Raw genomic sequence first — 17,443 nt, 5'->3', positions numbered from 1 at the left:
TCTTCTCTTTGTGTAAGATTCTATGGTACTTTCCTTCTACTTACTATTTTAAATCCAAACTCCCCAATACTAATGTTCAAGATCTATCCATTGATTCATTGATTCCTTTTAAAATGATCACCCATCCCTAGCAAATGCCCTTTGCTCCAGATCTGACTATAGCTTTGTCTCTATCTCAGCTCTCAATACACATGCTCCAGATTTGTCTAGCACAGCTGCTAGTGCATAATAGGTACTCATTAACATCTGTTGAATGAGCGGACCTAAAAAATAACTAGGTAACCCTAAAACAAAATTATAAGTTTCTCTTCTCAGTTTTATTTGAACCTGTGTTCAAAGCACCTTCATGATTGAGTCACATATATTGTCATAATACCTGTCTGCCTTTCTAACCTTACCTCCAATCACTCTTTTGTTCATCTACCATGTTTCAGCTGAGTGGGCCTTCTATTTTTTGGATACATTAAGCTGGTTCCTCTCTCAGGACCTTGCCTGAGTTGCTTGCTGCTTTTTGTTACTCAGATCTCAGCTTAGAAGTTATTTCCTCAGGACTTTCAAGAACATTCACTCCAAAGTAACTCACTTAATCCTTTACTATCACTTCTCCCTATTCAATTCTATGTTGTGCAGTATCAGTTATTTCTCTTGTTCATTTATTTATGTGATTAACTGTTTATAGTTGGCCTCTCCACTAGGATGTAAGCTCCATGAGAACAAAGATGTCTTATTCACCGAGCTCTTATACCACTAATGTCTGCCACACGGCAGATGCTCAAAGAATATGTTAAATGAATGAATAAACAAATCTGACCTCCCAGGCAATGTTCTGATTCCAACAAACCTCAACAACTTCTCCTAATTCTACTACACCTTCTAAGACTCAACTTAAAAGAAAATTAGCTCCTCCAAGAAGCTTCCCCTGAAATACTTCTATTTATTCTTAATGTTGCACGTTTGCCTAAATATTTAGCCTGTATCATATAATTTGGCATGTGGTCTCATGGGTAAACTGCTATCCAGTGGTTTCATGCACACTTTTCTTCTGACCTATATGTATCATCAGATCCCTGAGAGAAGGTTTGTGTTTTTTGTTGTAGCTTTGTTTTCAGTGCTCTGGTAGTACTCAGTGTGCTGTTGTAGATAGAGAAGCAATTCAATACAAGTTTACTAATAAGCACTTTATCAAAATGGCCTAATTCAACGCTATGGCTAAATGCAGAATTCATGATAACAAACAAGTCAACCAGAATCCAATGAGAAACACTTTATCTAGATTTCCAAAATTCAATCTCTTTATTATGTGAAAGTATCAGGAGACAGAATCTTATTCTCCCAGTTTTCCATCACAAGAAATATCTTCACTGCGATATGAATTACTACATATCCTCCAATTTCTGAGTAGATGCTGGTAGAATGCACTGTTTGCAATTTTATGTTGAAGGTACTATTCACTATGTTCGCCGATATCCCTTACATAGGGGTCCATCACATATATCCCTATTTGTTTAAGTTTAGGAGAAAATTTCTATATAAAAATTATTTGTAGCATTAGTCATCAAATAATAAATTCAGAACACAACATATTTCCCTTTCAGTCTTAGTTGGGAAGAAGTAGTGTCAAATTCAAAATCCACTTACAGTGCATCCTGGTAGTACTGATTGCCATATCTACCTCCTTTGTATTCTCCATTCTATTTTTATTTTTCTAAACTTTTTTGTTTCTTTGTCTACCAAAACTCATTTACCTATAAGTTTACAAAGAAAATTTCCAACATTGCCTCTCTGGAGCTCTTGACTCTCTCTTTCATCTAGAGAGTCTGCCAGCAGCTCAACATTAATCTGATATCAACTAAACTCATTCACTTCTCTTTATAACCTACTCTCTTTTATGTGAAATCTACCATCATTTTTCTGGTCAACCAGGTGAAAAACATTGGAGCCATTGTTGATTTCTTATTTTCATGGATGAAGTACCCAACAGACACACTAAAATAAGTATTTTAGGGTACCAACACCCTGAAATTTATAGGTGGAAAATTTTATACTTGTTATTTTTTTAAAAGTTATTGTAATGTACACTAAAAAATAAAATTATGAAGACTGGTGCTTCCAGCAAAATGGAGCAATAGGATTTCTCACACCTGAAACAATTAAAATATTGCACAAAATATATGAAACAAGAGCTTTTAAGTCATTTAAAATCAGTCAACAGAGGACAGTGATCTCTGAGAGACAGGAAATAAATGAGTCTTACAATTGTTCCAGCTTACTGCCTGGAGAGAACGCCAGGTTGCACTAGAGCCTTAATAGTTTCCTTGAGTTGAGGAGATGGACCTGGATGTCTAGAGAGCACAAAGGGGTTTGAGTTAGGCGCCAGAGTTCACAGGAGAGTACTCAAGAAAAGAGAGCTGCACAAAGCTCTGGAGGGGTATAGAGGGTCTCTTGAAAGTCTTTAGCTGAGTATTCCCAGTGCATGGGTGCAAAGAAACTACCAAAGTCTGGGGAAAGAATCATTCAGAACGTATGGAGGGAACAATCCCTAGAGCTCACACAGGGCTGGGAATAGTTCCTGTTCCCACCAGATGGAGGGGGAAAACTCATAATGCACAGGGTATCAGTAGAGTACTCGGAAGGGTTTGCCTTAGCAGTGGGGAAAGTTAGCCCTAGACTAAATGCCACTCTGGTCCTGAGTAACAAAGCTTAAAGGTAAGACCTGAAAGGATCAAACTGTTTCCAGTAATTTAACTGCATTCCAGAAGAAAGCTCAAGAATATTTATAGAGACACAAAAATATCTAGCATCCACAAAATAAAATTCACAGTGTCTGGCACCCAATCAAAAATAACCAAGCATGCAAAAAAAAAAAAAAAAGGGCAGGAAAATACAATGCATAATGAGGAATAAAATCAGTCAATTGAAATCAACTTAGAAATGACACAGATGATAGAGTTAGTAGATAGGGATATTAAAACAGTTTTCATAACTGTATTCCATATGGTCTAGGAGAGCTAGAAGAAACAGTGAGTATGTTAAGTAGAAACATGGAAGATATAAATTGGTGAACTTGAATGCACACCAACAGAAATTATCCAAAATGAAATGCGGAGAGAAAAATATGGGAAAAAAAAAAACTACAGCACAGTGGGCTCTGCGATAACTTCAAGCAGCCTGGTGTCCTTGTGATAGAGGAGAAAGGAGGAAAGATCAAAAAAATATTTAAAGAAATAATGACCAAAATTTTCCAAAATTTGATAAAAACAATAAAGTCACAGATCCAAGAAGCTCAATGAATCACAAGCACAAGAAACATGAAAGAAAAAAAAATGACACTAAGGCATCATAATCCAATTGCTCAAAACCAGTGGTAAAAAGAAAATCAGAAAAACAGCCAGAGAAATTTAGACATGCTATGTACAGAGGAACAAAGATAAGAATAACAGCAGCTTTCTTGTTGGATACAATGTAAGTGAAAAGACCATGAAGCAATATCTTTAAAACACTGAAAGAAAAAAATAATCAATCTTGAATTCTATAACCAGTGAATATACCTTTCAAAAGCAAGGTTGAAATAAAGACTTTTTCAGACACATGAAAGTTGAAAGAATTAATCACCAGCAGGCCTGCACTATAAGCAATGTTAAAAGAAATCTTTTAGGAAGAAATAAAAAAATACCACAAGGAAATTTGGATCAACATAAAGAAATGAAAAGCACTGAAGATAGTAACCATGTGGGTAAATATAAAAGACTTAAAAAATGAAATCACTTGAAAATATAATTGAATGTTTAAAGCAAAAATAATAATTTATTGTGGGATTTTTAATATATACGGAAGTAAAATGTATGACAATGATAACACAAAACCTGGGAGGGAAGAAACAGAAATAAACTTTCGTAAGGTTCTTATACTATAAGTAAAGGTATACTATCACTTGAAGGTAGACTGTGATAAGTTAAAGATATATATATTATAAACTCAATAGCAACCACTAAAAAAATGCATCAAAGATTTATAGTTAATAAGTTAAAAAAGGAGAAAAAATAGCATCACGTAAAATAATCTAAGAGAAGGCAGAAAAAGAAGAAAAAGGAAGAAAGAAAAAATGAGACAAATAAATAAATAACAAGATGGTATTATAGATTTAAACTGAACCATACTAATAAATGCATCTGGTGTAAATGATCTAAATGCACAAATTAAAAGGTAGAGATTGTCATACTGGATAAAAGAGCAAAATCCTTCATACAAGAAGCTCATTTTAAATATATAAAAAGTAAAAGGATGGAAATATATATATATATACCATGATAATTTTAATCAAAAGGATAGAGTTGTTATATTAATATCAGATTAAGTACATATTGAAAAAATATAAAGAATATTACCAGAGATTACAAAGGTCAGTTAACAATAAAGGGATGAATCGTCAAGATAACATAATGATCCTAAAAATAATATATTAATTCTAAAGGTTAAAGTACCTAAAGCAAAGCTTCAAGATACATGAAGGAAAAATTAGAACTGCAGGAAGAAATAGAAAAATCCACAGTCACAGTCAGAGACTTTAACACCTTTCTGTCAGTAACTGACAGAATAAGCAGAATGAAAATAATAACAAATATAAAAGACTTTAATGATACTATCAAATTGACTTAATTGGTATTTATAGAACACTCTAAGAAATAATAGCAGAATACATATTCTTTTTTTTCTAACATCTTTATTGGAGTATAATTGCTTTACAATGGTGTGTTAGTTTCTGCTTTATATAAAAGTGAATCAGTTATACAGATACATATATCCCCATAGCCCTACCCTCTTGCGTCTCCCTCCACCCTCCCTATCCCACCCCTCTAGGTGCTCACAAAGCACCGAGCTGATCTCCCTGTGCTGTGCAGCTGCTTCCCACTAGCTATCTATTTTACGTTTGGTAGTGTATATATGTCCATGCCACTCTCTCACTCTGTCCCAGCTTACCCTTCCCTCTCCCCATATCCTCAAGTCCATTCTCTAGTAGGTCTGTGTCTTTATTCCTGTCTTGCCCCTAGGTTCTTCATGACCTTTTTTTTTTAGATTCCATATATATGTGTTAGCATAAGGTATTTGTTTTTCTCTTTCTGACTTACTTCACTCTGTATGACAGACTCTAGGTCCATCCACCTCACTACAAATAGCTCAATTTCGTTTCTTTTTATGGCTGAGTAATATTCCATTGTATGTATGTGCCACATCTTCTTTATCCATTAATCTGTTGATGGACACTTAGGTTGCTTCCATGTCCTGGCTATTGTAAACAGAGCTGCAATGAACATTGTGGTACATGACTCTTTTTGAATTATGGTTTTCTCAGAGTATAATGCCCAGTAGTGGGATTGCTGGGTCGTATGGCAGTTCTATTTTTAGTTTTTTAAGGAACCTCCATACTGTTCTCCATAGTGGCTGTATCAATTTACATTCCCACCAACAGTGCAAGAGGGTTCCCTTTTCTCCACACCCTCTCCAGCATTTACTGTTTGTAGATTTTTTGATGATGGCCATTCTGACTGGTGTGAGATGATATCTCATTGTACTTTTGAATTGCATTTCTCTAATCATTAATGATGTTGAGCATTCTTTCATGTGTTTGTTGACAATCTGTATATCTTCTTTGGAGAAACGTATATTTAGGTCTTCTGCCCATTTTTGGATTGGGTTGTTTGTTTTTTTGATATTGAGCTGCATGAACTGCTTGTAAATTTTGGAGATTAATCCTTTGTCAGTTGCTTCATTTGCAAATATTTTCTCCCATTCTGAGGGCTGTCTTTTAGTCTTGTTTATGGTTTCCTTTGCTGTGCAAAAGCTCTGAAGCTTCATTAGGTCCCATTTGTTTATTTTTGTTTTTATTTCCATTTCTCTAGGAGGTGGGTCAAAAAGGATCTTGCTGTGATTTATGTCATACAGTGTTCTCCCCATGTTTTCCTCTAAGAGTTGTATAGTATCTTCCCTTACATTTAGGTCTTTAATCCATTTTGAGTTTATTTTTGTGTATGGTGTTAGGGAGTGTTCTGATTTCATTATTTTACATGTAGCTGTCCAGTTTTCCCAGCACCACTTACTGAAGAGGCTGTCTTTTCTCCACTGTATATTCTTGCCTCCTTTATCAAAGATAAGGTGACCATATGTGAGTGGGTTTATCTCTGGGCTTTCTGTCCTGTTCCATTGATCTATATTTCTGTTTTTGTGCCAGTACCGTACCGTCTTGATTACTGTAGCTTTGTAGTATAGTTTGAAGTCAGGGAGTCTGATTCCTCCAGCTCCGTTTTTCTTTCTCAAGATTGCTTTGGCTATTTGGGATCTTTTGTGTTTCCATACAAATTGTGAAATATTTTTTTCTAGTTCTGTGAAAAATGCCAGTGGTAGTTTGAAAGGGATTGCATTGAATCTGTAGATTGCTTTGGGTGGTACAGTCATTTTCACAATGTTGATTCTTCCAATCCAAGAACATGGTATATCTCTCCATCTATTTGTATCATCTTTAATTTCTTTCATCAGTGTCTTATAATTTTCTGCATGCAGGTCTTTTGTCTCCTTAGGTAGGTTTATTCCTAGATATTTTATCCTTTTTGTTGCAATGGTAAATGGGAGTGTTTTCTTAATTTCACTTTTAGATTTTTCTTCATTAGTGTATAGGAATGCAAGAGATTTCTGTGCATTAATTTTGTATCCTGCTACTTTACCAAATTCATTGATTAGCTCAAGTAGTTTTCTGTTGGCATCTTTAGGATTCTCTATGTATAGTATCATGTCATCTACATATTCTTTTTAAGTGAATATAAAACATTTACTGGGATAGTTCATATCTGAGCCATAAAACAACTTTCAATAAATTTAAAATAATTCAAACCATATAAAATGTTCCCAGGGCTTCCCTGGTGGCGCAGTGGTTGAGAGTCCGCCTGCTGATGCAGGAGACACAGGTTCGTGCCCCAGTCCGGGAAGATCCCACATGCCGAGGAGTGGCTAGGCCCATGAGCCATGGCCACTAAGCCTGCGTGTCTGGAGCCTGTGCTCCGCAACGGGAGAGGCCACAACAGTGAGAGGCCTGCGTACCGCAAAAAAAAAAAAAAAAGGTCCCTAGTCACAATGGTATTATAAATCAATAACAGAAAGCCATCTGTAAAATCCCCAAATATTTGGAAACTAAATAACAAACTGTAAAATAATCCATGAGTCTAAGGAAAAGAGAAATTAGTAAGTGGCTTGAACTGAATGGAAATGAAAAACAACATAATGGAAATTTGTGGGATGCCACTAAAGTAGCACTTAGATGGAAATTCTTTTCACTAAATACCATATTAGAAAAGAAATCAGAGTTCAAATACATGATTTCAGCTTAAAAGAATAAAAATAGAAGAGGAAATAAAACCAAAGCAATCAAAAGAAAAGAGATTGTAAAAATCAGAGTGAAAAATCAATGTAAAAGAAAGGAGAAAAAATAAAGTCAATGAAACCAAAAGCTGGTGCTCTGAAATCAATAATATTGTTAAGCCTCTAGGAAAATTAGAGAGAAGATACAAATTACCAGTATCAGAAATGAGAGAAGTGACATTACTGCAAATTCTACAGATATTACAAGGATAATATGCGAATAATATGAAGAACTTTAGGCCAATAAATTTGACAACTTAAATTAAATAGTGTTTCATTGCAGCGAACAAACTACCAAAATCTACTCATGAAGAAATACATAACCTAAATAGTATGATACTTTTAAGCAACTAAATTTGTAGTAGGAAAAAAAAAAACAAAAAAACTTTCCCATAAAGAAAGATCCAGATGGTTTCATTAGTGGATTCTATCAAATATGTAAGGAAGAAACAGTACTAATTCTACATAAAATCTTTCAAAAAATCAAAGAGGAAATACTTCCCAATTCATTTTGAGGCCAGCATTATCTTGATATTGACAAAAGACAAAGACATTACAAAGAACTGAAAATAACACACCTTATTCCTCACGAATAAAAATGTAAACATTAACAAAATTTTAGAGCATCAAATCCAACAATATAGAAAAGGGTGACTGCATCATGATCAAGTGAGGTTTATTCCAGGAATCCAAGGCTGATTTAACATTTGAAAATCAATCAATTAAGTCACCATATTAACAGACTAAAAAAGAAAATCTCAAAAGAGAAGAAAACTAAAAAAAATATATATACATATATACATATATATATATATATATATATATATATATATGATCACCTCAGTAGCTCCAGAAATAAAAATGGTCAAAACCTAACATTAATTTCTGGTAAAAAACCCTCAGGAAATTAAGAATATAAGGGAACATATTCACTAATCAGGAGCCTCTATCAAAACCAAAACCAAAACCAAAACCTGCAGCTAACATCATACTTAATAGTGGTCAAATATTGAATGTTTTCTTCCTAGCATCAGGAGGAAAGCAAGGATGTCCATTCTCACCACTTCAACATTATACTGGAGGGTCTAGTTGTTGGATCTGGGATTTGCTTTTATCCTACATACATACAACCTAGTGAGTGAGTCTGTTACTGTTTTGCTGTTTTGTGCATGCTAACAGAAGACATAAGACTCCTGGTTCAGAGATAAAGGACTTTATTATTTATGGCATGGGAAGAATCATGTGCATTAGCATATTTGTGTTGGTTACCCTTTACCCCAAATCCTGCAGGGGCAATGCAATGGGCTCAGACGGATGCTATGCCTTCAGTGGACTTATATTACAGCTAACGAACACTGAGTTTGGGGGATCCACTGCTTTTGCAGCAAGGAGTGATGTATATATTTATTATCTTGATTGTGATGATAGCTTTACTGGTGCACACATATATCAAAACATATCAGATAGTGTACTTTAAATATTTGCAGCTGACTTACATCAATAAAGCTGTCAGAAAAATGAGAAAAATCTTCCATTCCAAGCACTCCAGGCCTTTCTATATCATTAATTTAACAAATATTTTTGGGCTACTACTAATGTGCTAGGCACCGTGCTGATATTGGGATTACTATGGTAAACAAAATCCTTCCTCCCATGGAGTTTATATTCTTGTAGGAGGAGACTGAAAGTAAACAATAAGAAAAACATCAGATGGTGGCTATTGTGATTAAGATAAAGAGAATTAATAAGTAGGGTGGCTACTTTAGATTGGGTGTGGGTCATCTCTCTGAGAAGATGATACCGATGTAGAGATATGAATATCAAGAAGGGGCCAACCACATCGAAGTGGGAGAAGAGCACCTCTGACCTTCATCATTATTTTGGCTTTCTAACTGTTCTCATTTCCCTCCAATCTCCTGTAAGCCACGCTGAATTAACTTCCCCGAAGGTTAATATGATCGTGTAATTACTGTGTTTAAAAACCTTCATTCTCTCTCTTATCTCAATTACTAAAAAGGATATTAGCTCTACATTCCAGCATTATGAGTCTTCTTGCATATGACAAAACCTACTTTTCCAGTCTTCTCACTATTCCTTTATTCTAACATGGAGAAAGCCCTGATCTTACGTATGCTTCCCTACTTTTGATCATGCTGTTTCTTCTGCTTGAAATGCCATCCTTCTCCTCAAGGATGCCATCAGTAGACATCCTTCCTATCCTTAAATGTCTGTCTCAAATATCACATTCTCCATAATATCTTTTCTGATTTTCCCAGCCAGATGTAATTTTTGTTCACAAGTCCCTCCTGTTATATTTCTCAATGGGAAAAACTCAGCTTGCTCATTTTTTATTATATTTTAGATGGTGGCATAGTGCTTTGCAGATAGGACATAATCCATAACTTCCTAGTGGACTGAATTATCTTATTTTTGTTTTACTTGAAAGCTGCATGAGAGCCAAAAAGAAAAGATAAACATAAAGATAAAACAGGGACTTCCCGTGGATGTCCAGTGGTTAAGACTTTGCCTTCCAGTGCAGGGGGTACAGGTTCAATCCCTGGTCAGGGAGCTATGATCATATATGCCTCACGGCCAAAAAACCAAAACATAAGACAGAAGCAATATTGTGACAAATTCAATAAAGACTTTAAAAATGGTCCACATAGAGACTTTCCTGGTGGTGCAGTGGTTAAGAATCCCCCTGCCAATGCAAGGGACATGGGTTCAATCCCTGGTCCAGGAAGATCCCACATGCCGTGGAGCAACAAAGCCCGTGTGCCACAACTACTGAGCCCACGCGCCTAGAGCCTGTGCTCTGCAACGAAAAGCGACCACAATGAGAAGCCCGCACACCGCAATGAAGAGTAGCCCCTGCTCGCTGCAACTAGAGAAATCCCGCGCACAGCAACGAAGACCCAGTGCTGCCATAAATAACCAATCAATCAATCAATCAATAAATAAATTTATATTAAAAAAAATGGTCCACATCAAAAAAATCTTTAAAAAAAGAAAAAGATAAAACAAATAAGTGGATAGAAGTTATCTTGCCCACAAAAACAATGATATTCCTCATAAGAGAATAATCTACTGGAAATATAATGTGTTTAGAAAAAAATAGAACGGATCTTTACAATTTCAGTGACTCTATTAAAATCAGTTCTTTTCCAAGACAACTGGATTCTCTTTAAAACCCTCTCACTTTCCTGAGACTGGGACCAAGCTAACATGAGCAGAACCTCTGAAAATAGGGAAGAAGTCTGCTGTTATCCATCTCAACACCAACATGGGTTGAAGACACATGCCTTACAGAGGACCTTGATTAGATTCCTAAGGAGGGAGCAGGAGTGGATGGGAAATAAACAATAAAAAATCAGAAAAAGAGTGTGTTGGGATCCCCAAGATCACCCCCAGGTTTGATGGTTTGTGAGGAGGATACACAGGACTTAGCATATAGTTGAACTCACAGGTGTAGTTTACTACAGCAAAAGGATACAAAGTAAAACCAGCAAAGGAAAAAGGTGCAGAGATGAAGTCTGGAGGAAACCAGGTGTAAGCTTCTAAGAATCCTTCCTCTACCAGTGGAGTCACAAAGGTTGTGATTAATTCCTCCAAGAATTAACATGTATGAGAACATATGTGAAATGCTGTCTAGCAGGGATATTCACTGGAGACTCAGTTTTCAGAGTTTTTGTTGGAACTGGTGATGTAGGCAACCACTGCCTAGGATGTACTGAAATTCCAGACTCCCAGAAAGAAAGCAGGTGATCAGTATAAATAACATTGTTTGCAGAGACAATTTAGGTACAGTGAACTGCCCTTATCAGTTAGAGAACGGTGGAAACATCCCTAAAATCCAAGGCCAACCTTACAAGTAGTTTTTCTAAGGATAGTAGTCCTTTTCTGCATAGGGATATATTGAAAATATTCTTACTTTTTTAATTCAAGGATCTCACTTTCAGATTTTTCTTTTTTAGCAAATAGTATGAAATAGAGCAAAGTTATGTACACTAAAATGTTCATCACAATATTGTTTAAATTAGTTAAAAAAAAAAAAACCACAAGTGTCCAAAAACTGTGGACTGGTTCAGTAAATTATAGTACAGTAGTATGAAGAAATATTAAACAGCCATTAAATATTTTTGAAGACTTTTAATAACAAAAATGACTATCCTGGAGAGTAAATCAGGATGAAAAATTATATGTACAATAATAACTCAAAAATGGGAGAAATATAGAATGAACTCTAGAAGGAAATACACTAGAACGTAATCGTGATTCATTTCTGGGGGATGGCTTATATAAAATAATTTTTATTTTCCTCTTGACCTTTTCTGTACTTTCAATTTTTATTTAATGAACATGTATTTACTTTTCTAATTAGAAAACAAGTTATAATAATAAGATAATTGTGTTAAAAAGATTTTAGATAGGGCTTCCCTGGTGGTACAGTGGTTGAGAGTCGGCCTGCCGATGCAGGGGACGCGGGTTCGTGCCCCGGTCCGGGAAGATCCCACATGCCGTGGAGCACTGGGCCCGTGAGCCATGGTCGCTGGGCCTGCGCGTCTGGAGCCTGTGCTCCACAACAGGAGAGGCCACAACAGTGAGAGGCCCGCGTACAGCAAAAAAAAAAAAAAAAAAGATTTTAGATATAATGGCCTATGGATTCAAAGCAAATTTTGCTAAAATGTAAAATATTTAGTGTGCACAGTAATATGAATACAATGACTAGGGAACTCTTAGGATGGCAAACGACCATTTAAAGTGCATTTTTTCTATCTGATGTGCTTCTTTCTTCAATTAGCTAACAAAAAAAGAAAAAGCAGGTAAAGTGAAGGGAGATATAAACACTAAAGAAAGCACAATGGCTAATTTTTATTTCAAGGAAGAAATGGTTCGCAAACTAGCAAATGCAAAAATAAAAATGTTATTTTTCAATGGACAGAACAAGGATGAATTTCCTAAATAACACTGAATCCCAATTTACGTACAATCTGTTAAGTATTACTAACATAAGTCACATACATTTTCATAGTTTTAAGGAGGATTAGGTAATTACTCTACAAACTTCTAGAGAAGGTGATTTCTAACATATTCAGTTACGATTCCCCTCCATTTGCTTTAATGCATCTACCCTAGTCACAGAGATACTACTCCACAGAAAGCTATTTTTATACTACCCAGCTTCTCCATCACTGTAGTAAGTAGCCATATAGAAAACAGACCACTATTGTATCCTCTTATCCCTGGAGAGATGAAATGGTTTGCAGCTTATTTTAAATCACAAAGCAATTCTTTTGTGTACTGAATTGGCCCCAGGCTACGGAGGTTGTGCAACTCACTTCCCACATGACCTCCACTTGTGGCTGCTTCCCAATCTTGTCAGAACATGAAAACCTTGAAGGCACTCCATGTGGGGGGCAGTGCTCTCTCTGTCTCTGAAATGATTCCTGGGCCAAGTTAGAAAAACCAGATTCTGAACAGCCACTGTAATGGCAAGCACACGCAGAAGGGGAAAAAAAAAAGCTCAGAATTTTTCTGGTTAGGAAGGGAAATGTGGTTAACCTAAATTGGACCTAAAGAGCAAATGAAGGCATCAAGAAGCACTCCCACTGCTTCAGTTCAACTATGCATTTCTGTTTCCGTTATAAAAAAAGAACAGCTCTTTAAATGGTTTGGCTATATTCAGAAATGTAACTGCTTAAAAAAGTTCTCAAGTGTTTGAAAGGACTGTGTTTGGGAAGGTGGTGGGGAAAGAGGGCAGATGACAAAGCATTGCTAGAGTCTTTTGAGTAAAACTTAAATTAGATAATCAAAGTCAGCAACTGGTGCTTGCTAAGTGATGGTTCATGTATGATCAACAGTCCTTCAAAGACTCTGCTGCTGCCTCTCTTCTCTTTCCCAGGAAGAAAGAGATTACATAGGACTTGGAGTCAAAAAACCTGGGTTCAGATCATGTCACTGTCAAACATGCATTAACAATTTCCAGACACTATGCTTTCTTGGCATTTGTCATCTCTGAATTTTAGGCTTTTCCTCTATAAAATGGGTACCAACAAATGTCACCCTTTTCATAGGTGATTATGTAGAAAGTATAAGCAAACTGTGAAGTGCTAAGCATTTTTATTGTTGTTGCTAGTAGGTCTGCTTGAAATATAAAAAGTACTTAACAAATGTTCACAAAATTATTAATAAACTGGAGTAATTATAGTGGACAAATGATAAGAGTGAATAAGTCAAGAACCTTAAAATCAACAATAACACTTTCACTTAAAACTTAACAGATATTTAACTATAAAACATTAATATCTTATATGGAACTAAACTGAACACCTTAGAAATATCCCGGGGGGGAAACAATGCTTCAGCTGCCAGAAGAGGTCACTGTAATCATCATATATGGTAGGATCTCAGGTATGGCAGAGGCATGCTAGCAAATCAGGTTTCATTAAGGTTACAGAGGCAGTGAATGAGAGGTTAAGAGGTCTGAAGTTCAATCTCAACTAACAAGTTGTATGACTATGGGCACATTAATCTTTTCTAAGCCTCAGTTTTCACAGATGTAAAATGGGGAGAGCAGCAGTCTCTGCTAGCAGGATTACTGTGAAGACTTTAAGGAAGAAACAGGTGAATTACTTACCACAGTGTTATTTGCTTACCTACCATCGTCTTCATCATACTATATACAAGGGGTCTTTTTATAAGTGGAACTAGACCAGGAGTCCTCCATTTTACAATCTCCTATTAACCTTCAGCCATGGTAGAGAACTATGGTATGTTTTTGTTTTGTTTTGTTTTGTTTGTTTTTTGCAGTACGCGGGCCTCTCACTGTTGTGGCCTCTCCCGTTGCGGAGCATAGGCTCCGGACGCGCAGGCTCAGCGGCCATGGCTCATGGGCCCAGCTGCTCCGTGGCATGTGGGATCTTCCCGGACCGGGGCACGAACCCGTGTCCCCTGCATCGGCAGGCGGACTCTCAACCACTGTGCCACCAGGGAAGCCCTATGGTATGTTTTTGAAAAACACAGGAAAGGGGGTCTACTGTGGTCATATACCCTGCCAGGTCCCCACACAGCACTATGCTGCTTAGGTGAAGTTTGATATGCCTGCCAGGAACTATGGTTCCCTGAACCAAATGATAGCAGATGTTCAAGGTATAATTCTTCATATTTCACTAACCACTCTCTGAACCATCCAGAATCCCTGGGTTATACTTTTAAATTTTAAATTTCATATCCAAGTTGCTCATGCCCTATGTTTCACTTCGAGTAAAATTTGTCTTTCTTTTTTCACATGGAAATGTCAAAAAGCTTAAGATGTGCATACATATTTTTTTTCTAATTTGCAGTGAGTGAAATCTTGCTAATGCAGAAGCTTAAGAAGTTAGAATGAAACACTTATATAGGAGTCCCTTATAATATTTTATAACATGTTAACTGATGGTGGTGGTCAATGAAGCAATTGCTTCACATTCAATATCCTGCTGAAATGAAATAACTGCATTTTAAGGAAATAAAACGTAACCCTTTTTGAGATGTCCTGCTAAATGAGTCAAAAATCCTTAATTCTAGATCTATAAAATTAATCAAAATAATCCAACTGTGCAATCATCTTACGTCTTATCACAGAGAATTTAATAATGCAGTAAATTCTGGTTCTTGGATATAAAAGACATTCCTCCCTCATGCCCCCAACAGTCACCTTCCTGGGACCATGTCCACTCTTTTGGGACATGGAAAGCCCCTTCTTCTGAGGAGAGGCTGGGTCCAGCCACCTCAGCGTGAGCTGCTTCTCCAGCCTGCCTGCCTTTTTGACAGTGCTACCTACCAGCCAGAAGCATCCTGGTGTCTTCTGGGCTGCTGCAGATTGAACAGACTTTGAATCCAGCCAGAGGATAAGAGGTTGTTTTAATTGGCTAAATCTGCTATGTGCAAAGCATATGACCATGAATTTGTAGCCAAAACACTAATCTAAAAAAATGTCATGAACAATTTAAACACAAAACAAGAATGATATTTTTGCTTGTCAATTCTACTTTTGCCACGAGGGTTTTTAACCTAACATTTTATAATGACTACCAAATCTTTACCTTTGCTGAAGTAGAATTTTCATGGTATACTCCTTGTACCAAATCCATAAGAGCACTTGCTAAAAGTTCCACAACCTAAAAAAGAAGAAAAAAATCAAAAGAGACAATTAAAAAAATGTATTCCTATTTTTACCTCAGAATGCTTCACAAGGCTTAGTAGCAAGGCAGTATTCTGCTTGATAGAAAAAAAAAATGGGGTTATGTGCAAAGATCCTGGCAAATGGCATTGCCCACCTGGATATTAGAGCTGTGATCCAATATTTCCGGTCATAATTCAAGCAAAAAAAAAAAAAATCTTGTAAGCATAGCATTTAATATATGTGAAAATCCAGTAATAGCCATATTGAACATAAGCTTAAATTTCAGATAACTAATGAAAATTTTTTTTAAATTAATTTATTTTTGGCTGCTTTGGGTCTCCATTGCTGCGCGTGGGCTTTCTCTAGTTGCGGCTAAAGGGGGCTACTCTTCGTTGTGGTGCGTGGTCTTCTCATTGTGGTGGCTTCTCTTGTTGTGTTGCACGGGCTCTAGGTGCGCGGGCTTCAGTAGTTGTGGCACGCGGGCTCTAGGGTGCAGGCTCAGTAGTTGTGGGACATGGGCTTAGCTGCTCCACGGGATCTTCCCGGACCAGGGATCGAACTCGTGTGCCCTGCATTGGCAGGCGGATTCTTAACCACTGCGCTACCAGGGAAGTCCCTCAGATAACTAATGAAATCTTAACCCAATTTATTTGCTGAATGTTTATTTCTGTCAGGTGGATACTTTTTCAATATCCCCATTCTGGGAGGCATCACAATGCTAATTTTCATACGTAATACAGAGAGAAAAGCAACCTTTCCAACGTGTTCATTCTGTTGTACTAAAAATGCACTGTGGATATATTTGGTGTAGGGCCCCTGGGTCAAATGTACCATAAACACTGAAAATTTTTACAGAACTGTAATATTGAAATTGTATCATCAAACCTGTATTATTTTCAAGGCCCAGGCTATTAAAAAAAATCAAACAAAATCAAAAGCTTTGAACTTGTTCCAGAATGTAAAACAAGCAGAAAATAGTAAATGGTCTCTTTGGAACTACTGTACAATTTAGAGTTGTTTGCATAAACCATCTTAATTCAAGAGGATAAAACAGTGGTATTTATTATAATGTTCAGTGCAGCCATTTCAAACAAGAATTCCTCAAGGCAACCCTACCCGCTTCTTAAGAAGTCTTAGTATCTTATATACTTAACTTCCTATGTTATGCAGTCCTGTATCAGATTTCCACTCTTTGCTTCCTAAAATTTAGCTCAGTTTTGACTGAATTAAAGGATTTTGTTTCAGCTTTTATCATTCTTGTAATTGAAGACATTATTAAGCCAAAGGATACAGACCCAAACAACAAGATACTTCAATCTCAGGTACCTTGGATTTAATAAACATTTTCTTAGAGGCAAATGACATGAATTTTTAGAAAGATATGCTTTAAAATTTTAACACATAAGCATTTATCTCCAAATTTATATTTACATGCATCCTGCACAACACACACAAGGCTGCCGATATGGAAATTTTGCTGATTAAAGGGATTATTTTTTTCTAGCTCTGCAGATGGGTTAATTTGTAAGACCTATACAAAGTCTTTTTTTTTTTTTTTAATCGCATTGCCCTTTAGGTAACCAAATACTTAAGAAATATTGTAGCAATATGAGCTGCAGAGGAACTGCGAGGACAATGATCCTACAGTGTTACCAGATGTGTTGAGTTATTTAAGTGGGGAAAGAGAGAAAAATGAATGGATTTTTTCCCCCCTGAAGGTATCAGATAAGCTCTATTCCCAAATCCAGGAGGATAGAGTATTGCCAATAGGTCTATGAAAGACTGTAACTAAATGCACAGCATCAGATTGGATTACAGTTTACACAAGCAACATCCCAAGATCCCTCTGATGGCTGGACACATAATACAGAT

The 17,443-nt window shown here is 36.5% G+C and overlaps 1 protein-coding gene across 6 annotated transcripts in view; it reads right to left on the bottom strand.

The window, feature by feature from the left end:
* The window catches only part of PDSS2 (decaprenyl diphosphate synthase subunit 2), a 269,913-nt gene that overhangs the window by 87,913 nt on the left and 164,557 nt on the right, over positions 1 to 17,443 (bottom strand). For all 6 annotated transcript variants that reach the window (XR_009543821.1, XR_009543820.1, XM_060167776.1 and 3 more), the window contains one exon: positions 15,492 to 15,566. Coding sequence is in view for 4 of the 6 variants with exons in the window: in XM_060167776.1 (XP_060023759.1) it covers positions 15,492 to 15,566 (75 nt within the window). In the remaining 2 variants the exon portion in view is untranslated. The remainder of the gene's footprint in view (positions 1 to 15,491; positions 15,567 to 17,443) is intronic.

This window comes from Lagenorhynchus albirostris, chromosome 12, assembly GCF_949774975.1.
Source record: "Lagenorhynchus albirostris chromosome 12, mLagAlb1.1, whole genome shotgun sequence".
Classification (NCBI taxonomy): domain Eukaryota; kingdom Metazoa; phylum Chordata; class Mammalia; order Artiodactyla; family Delphinidae; genus Lagenorhynchus; species Lagenorhynchus albirostris.
Note: the sequence above shows the minus strand (reverse complement) of the source record. Positions and strands in the feature narration are given on the sequence as shown.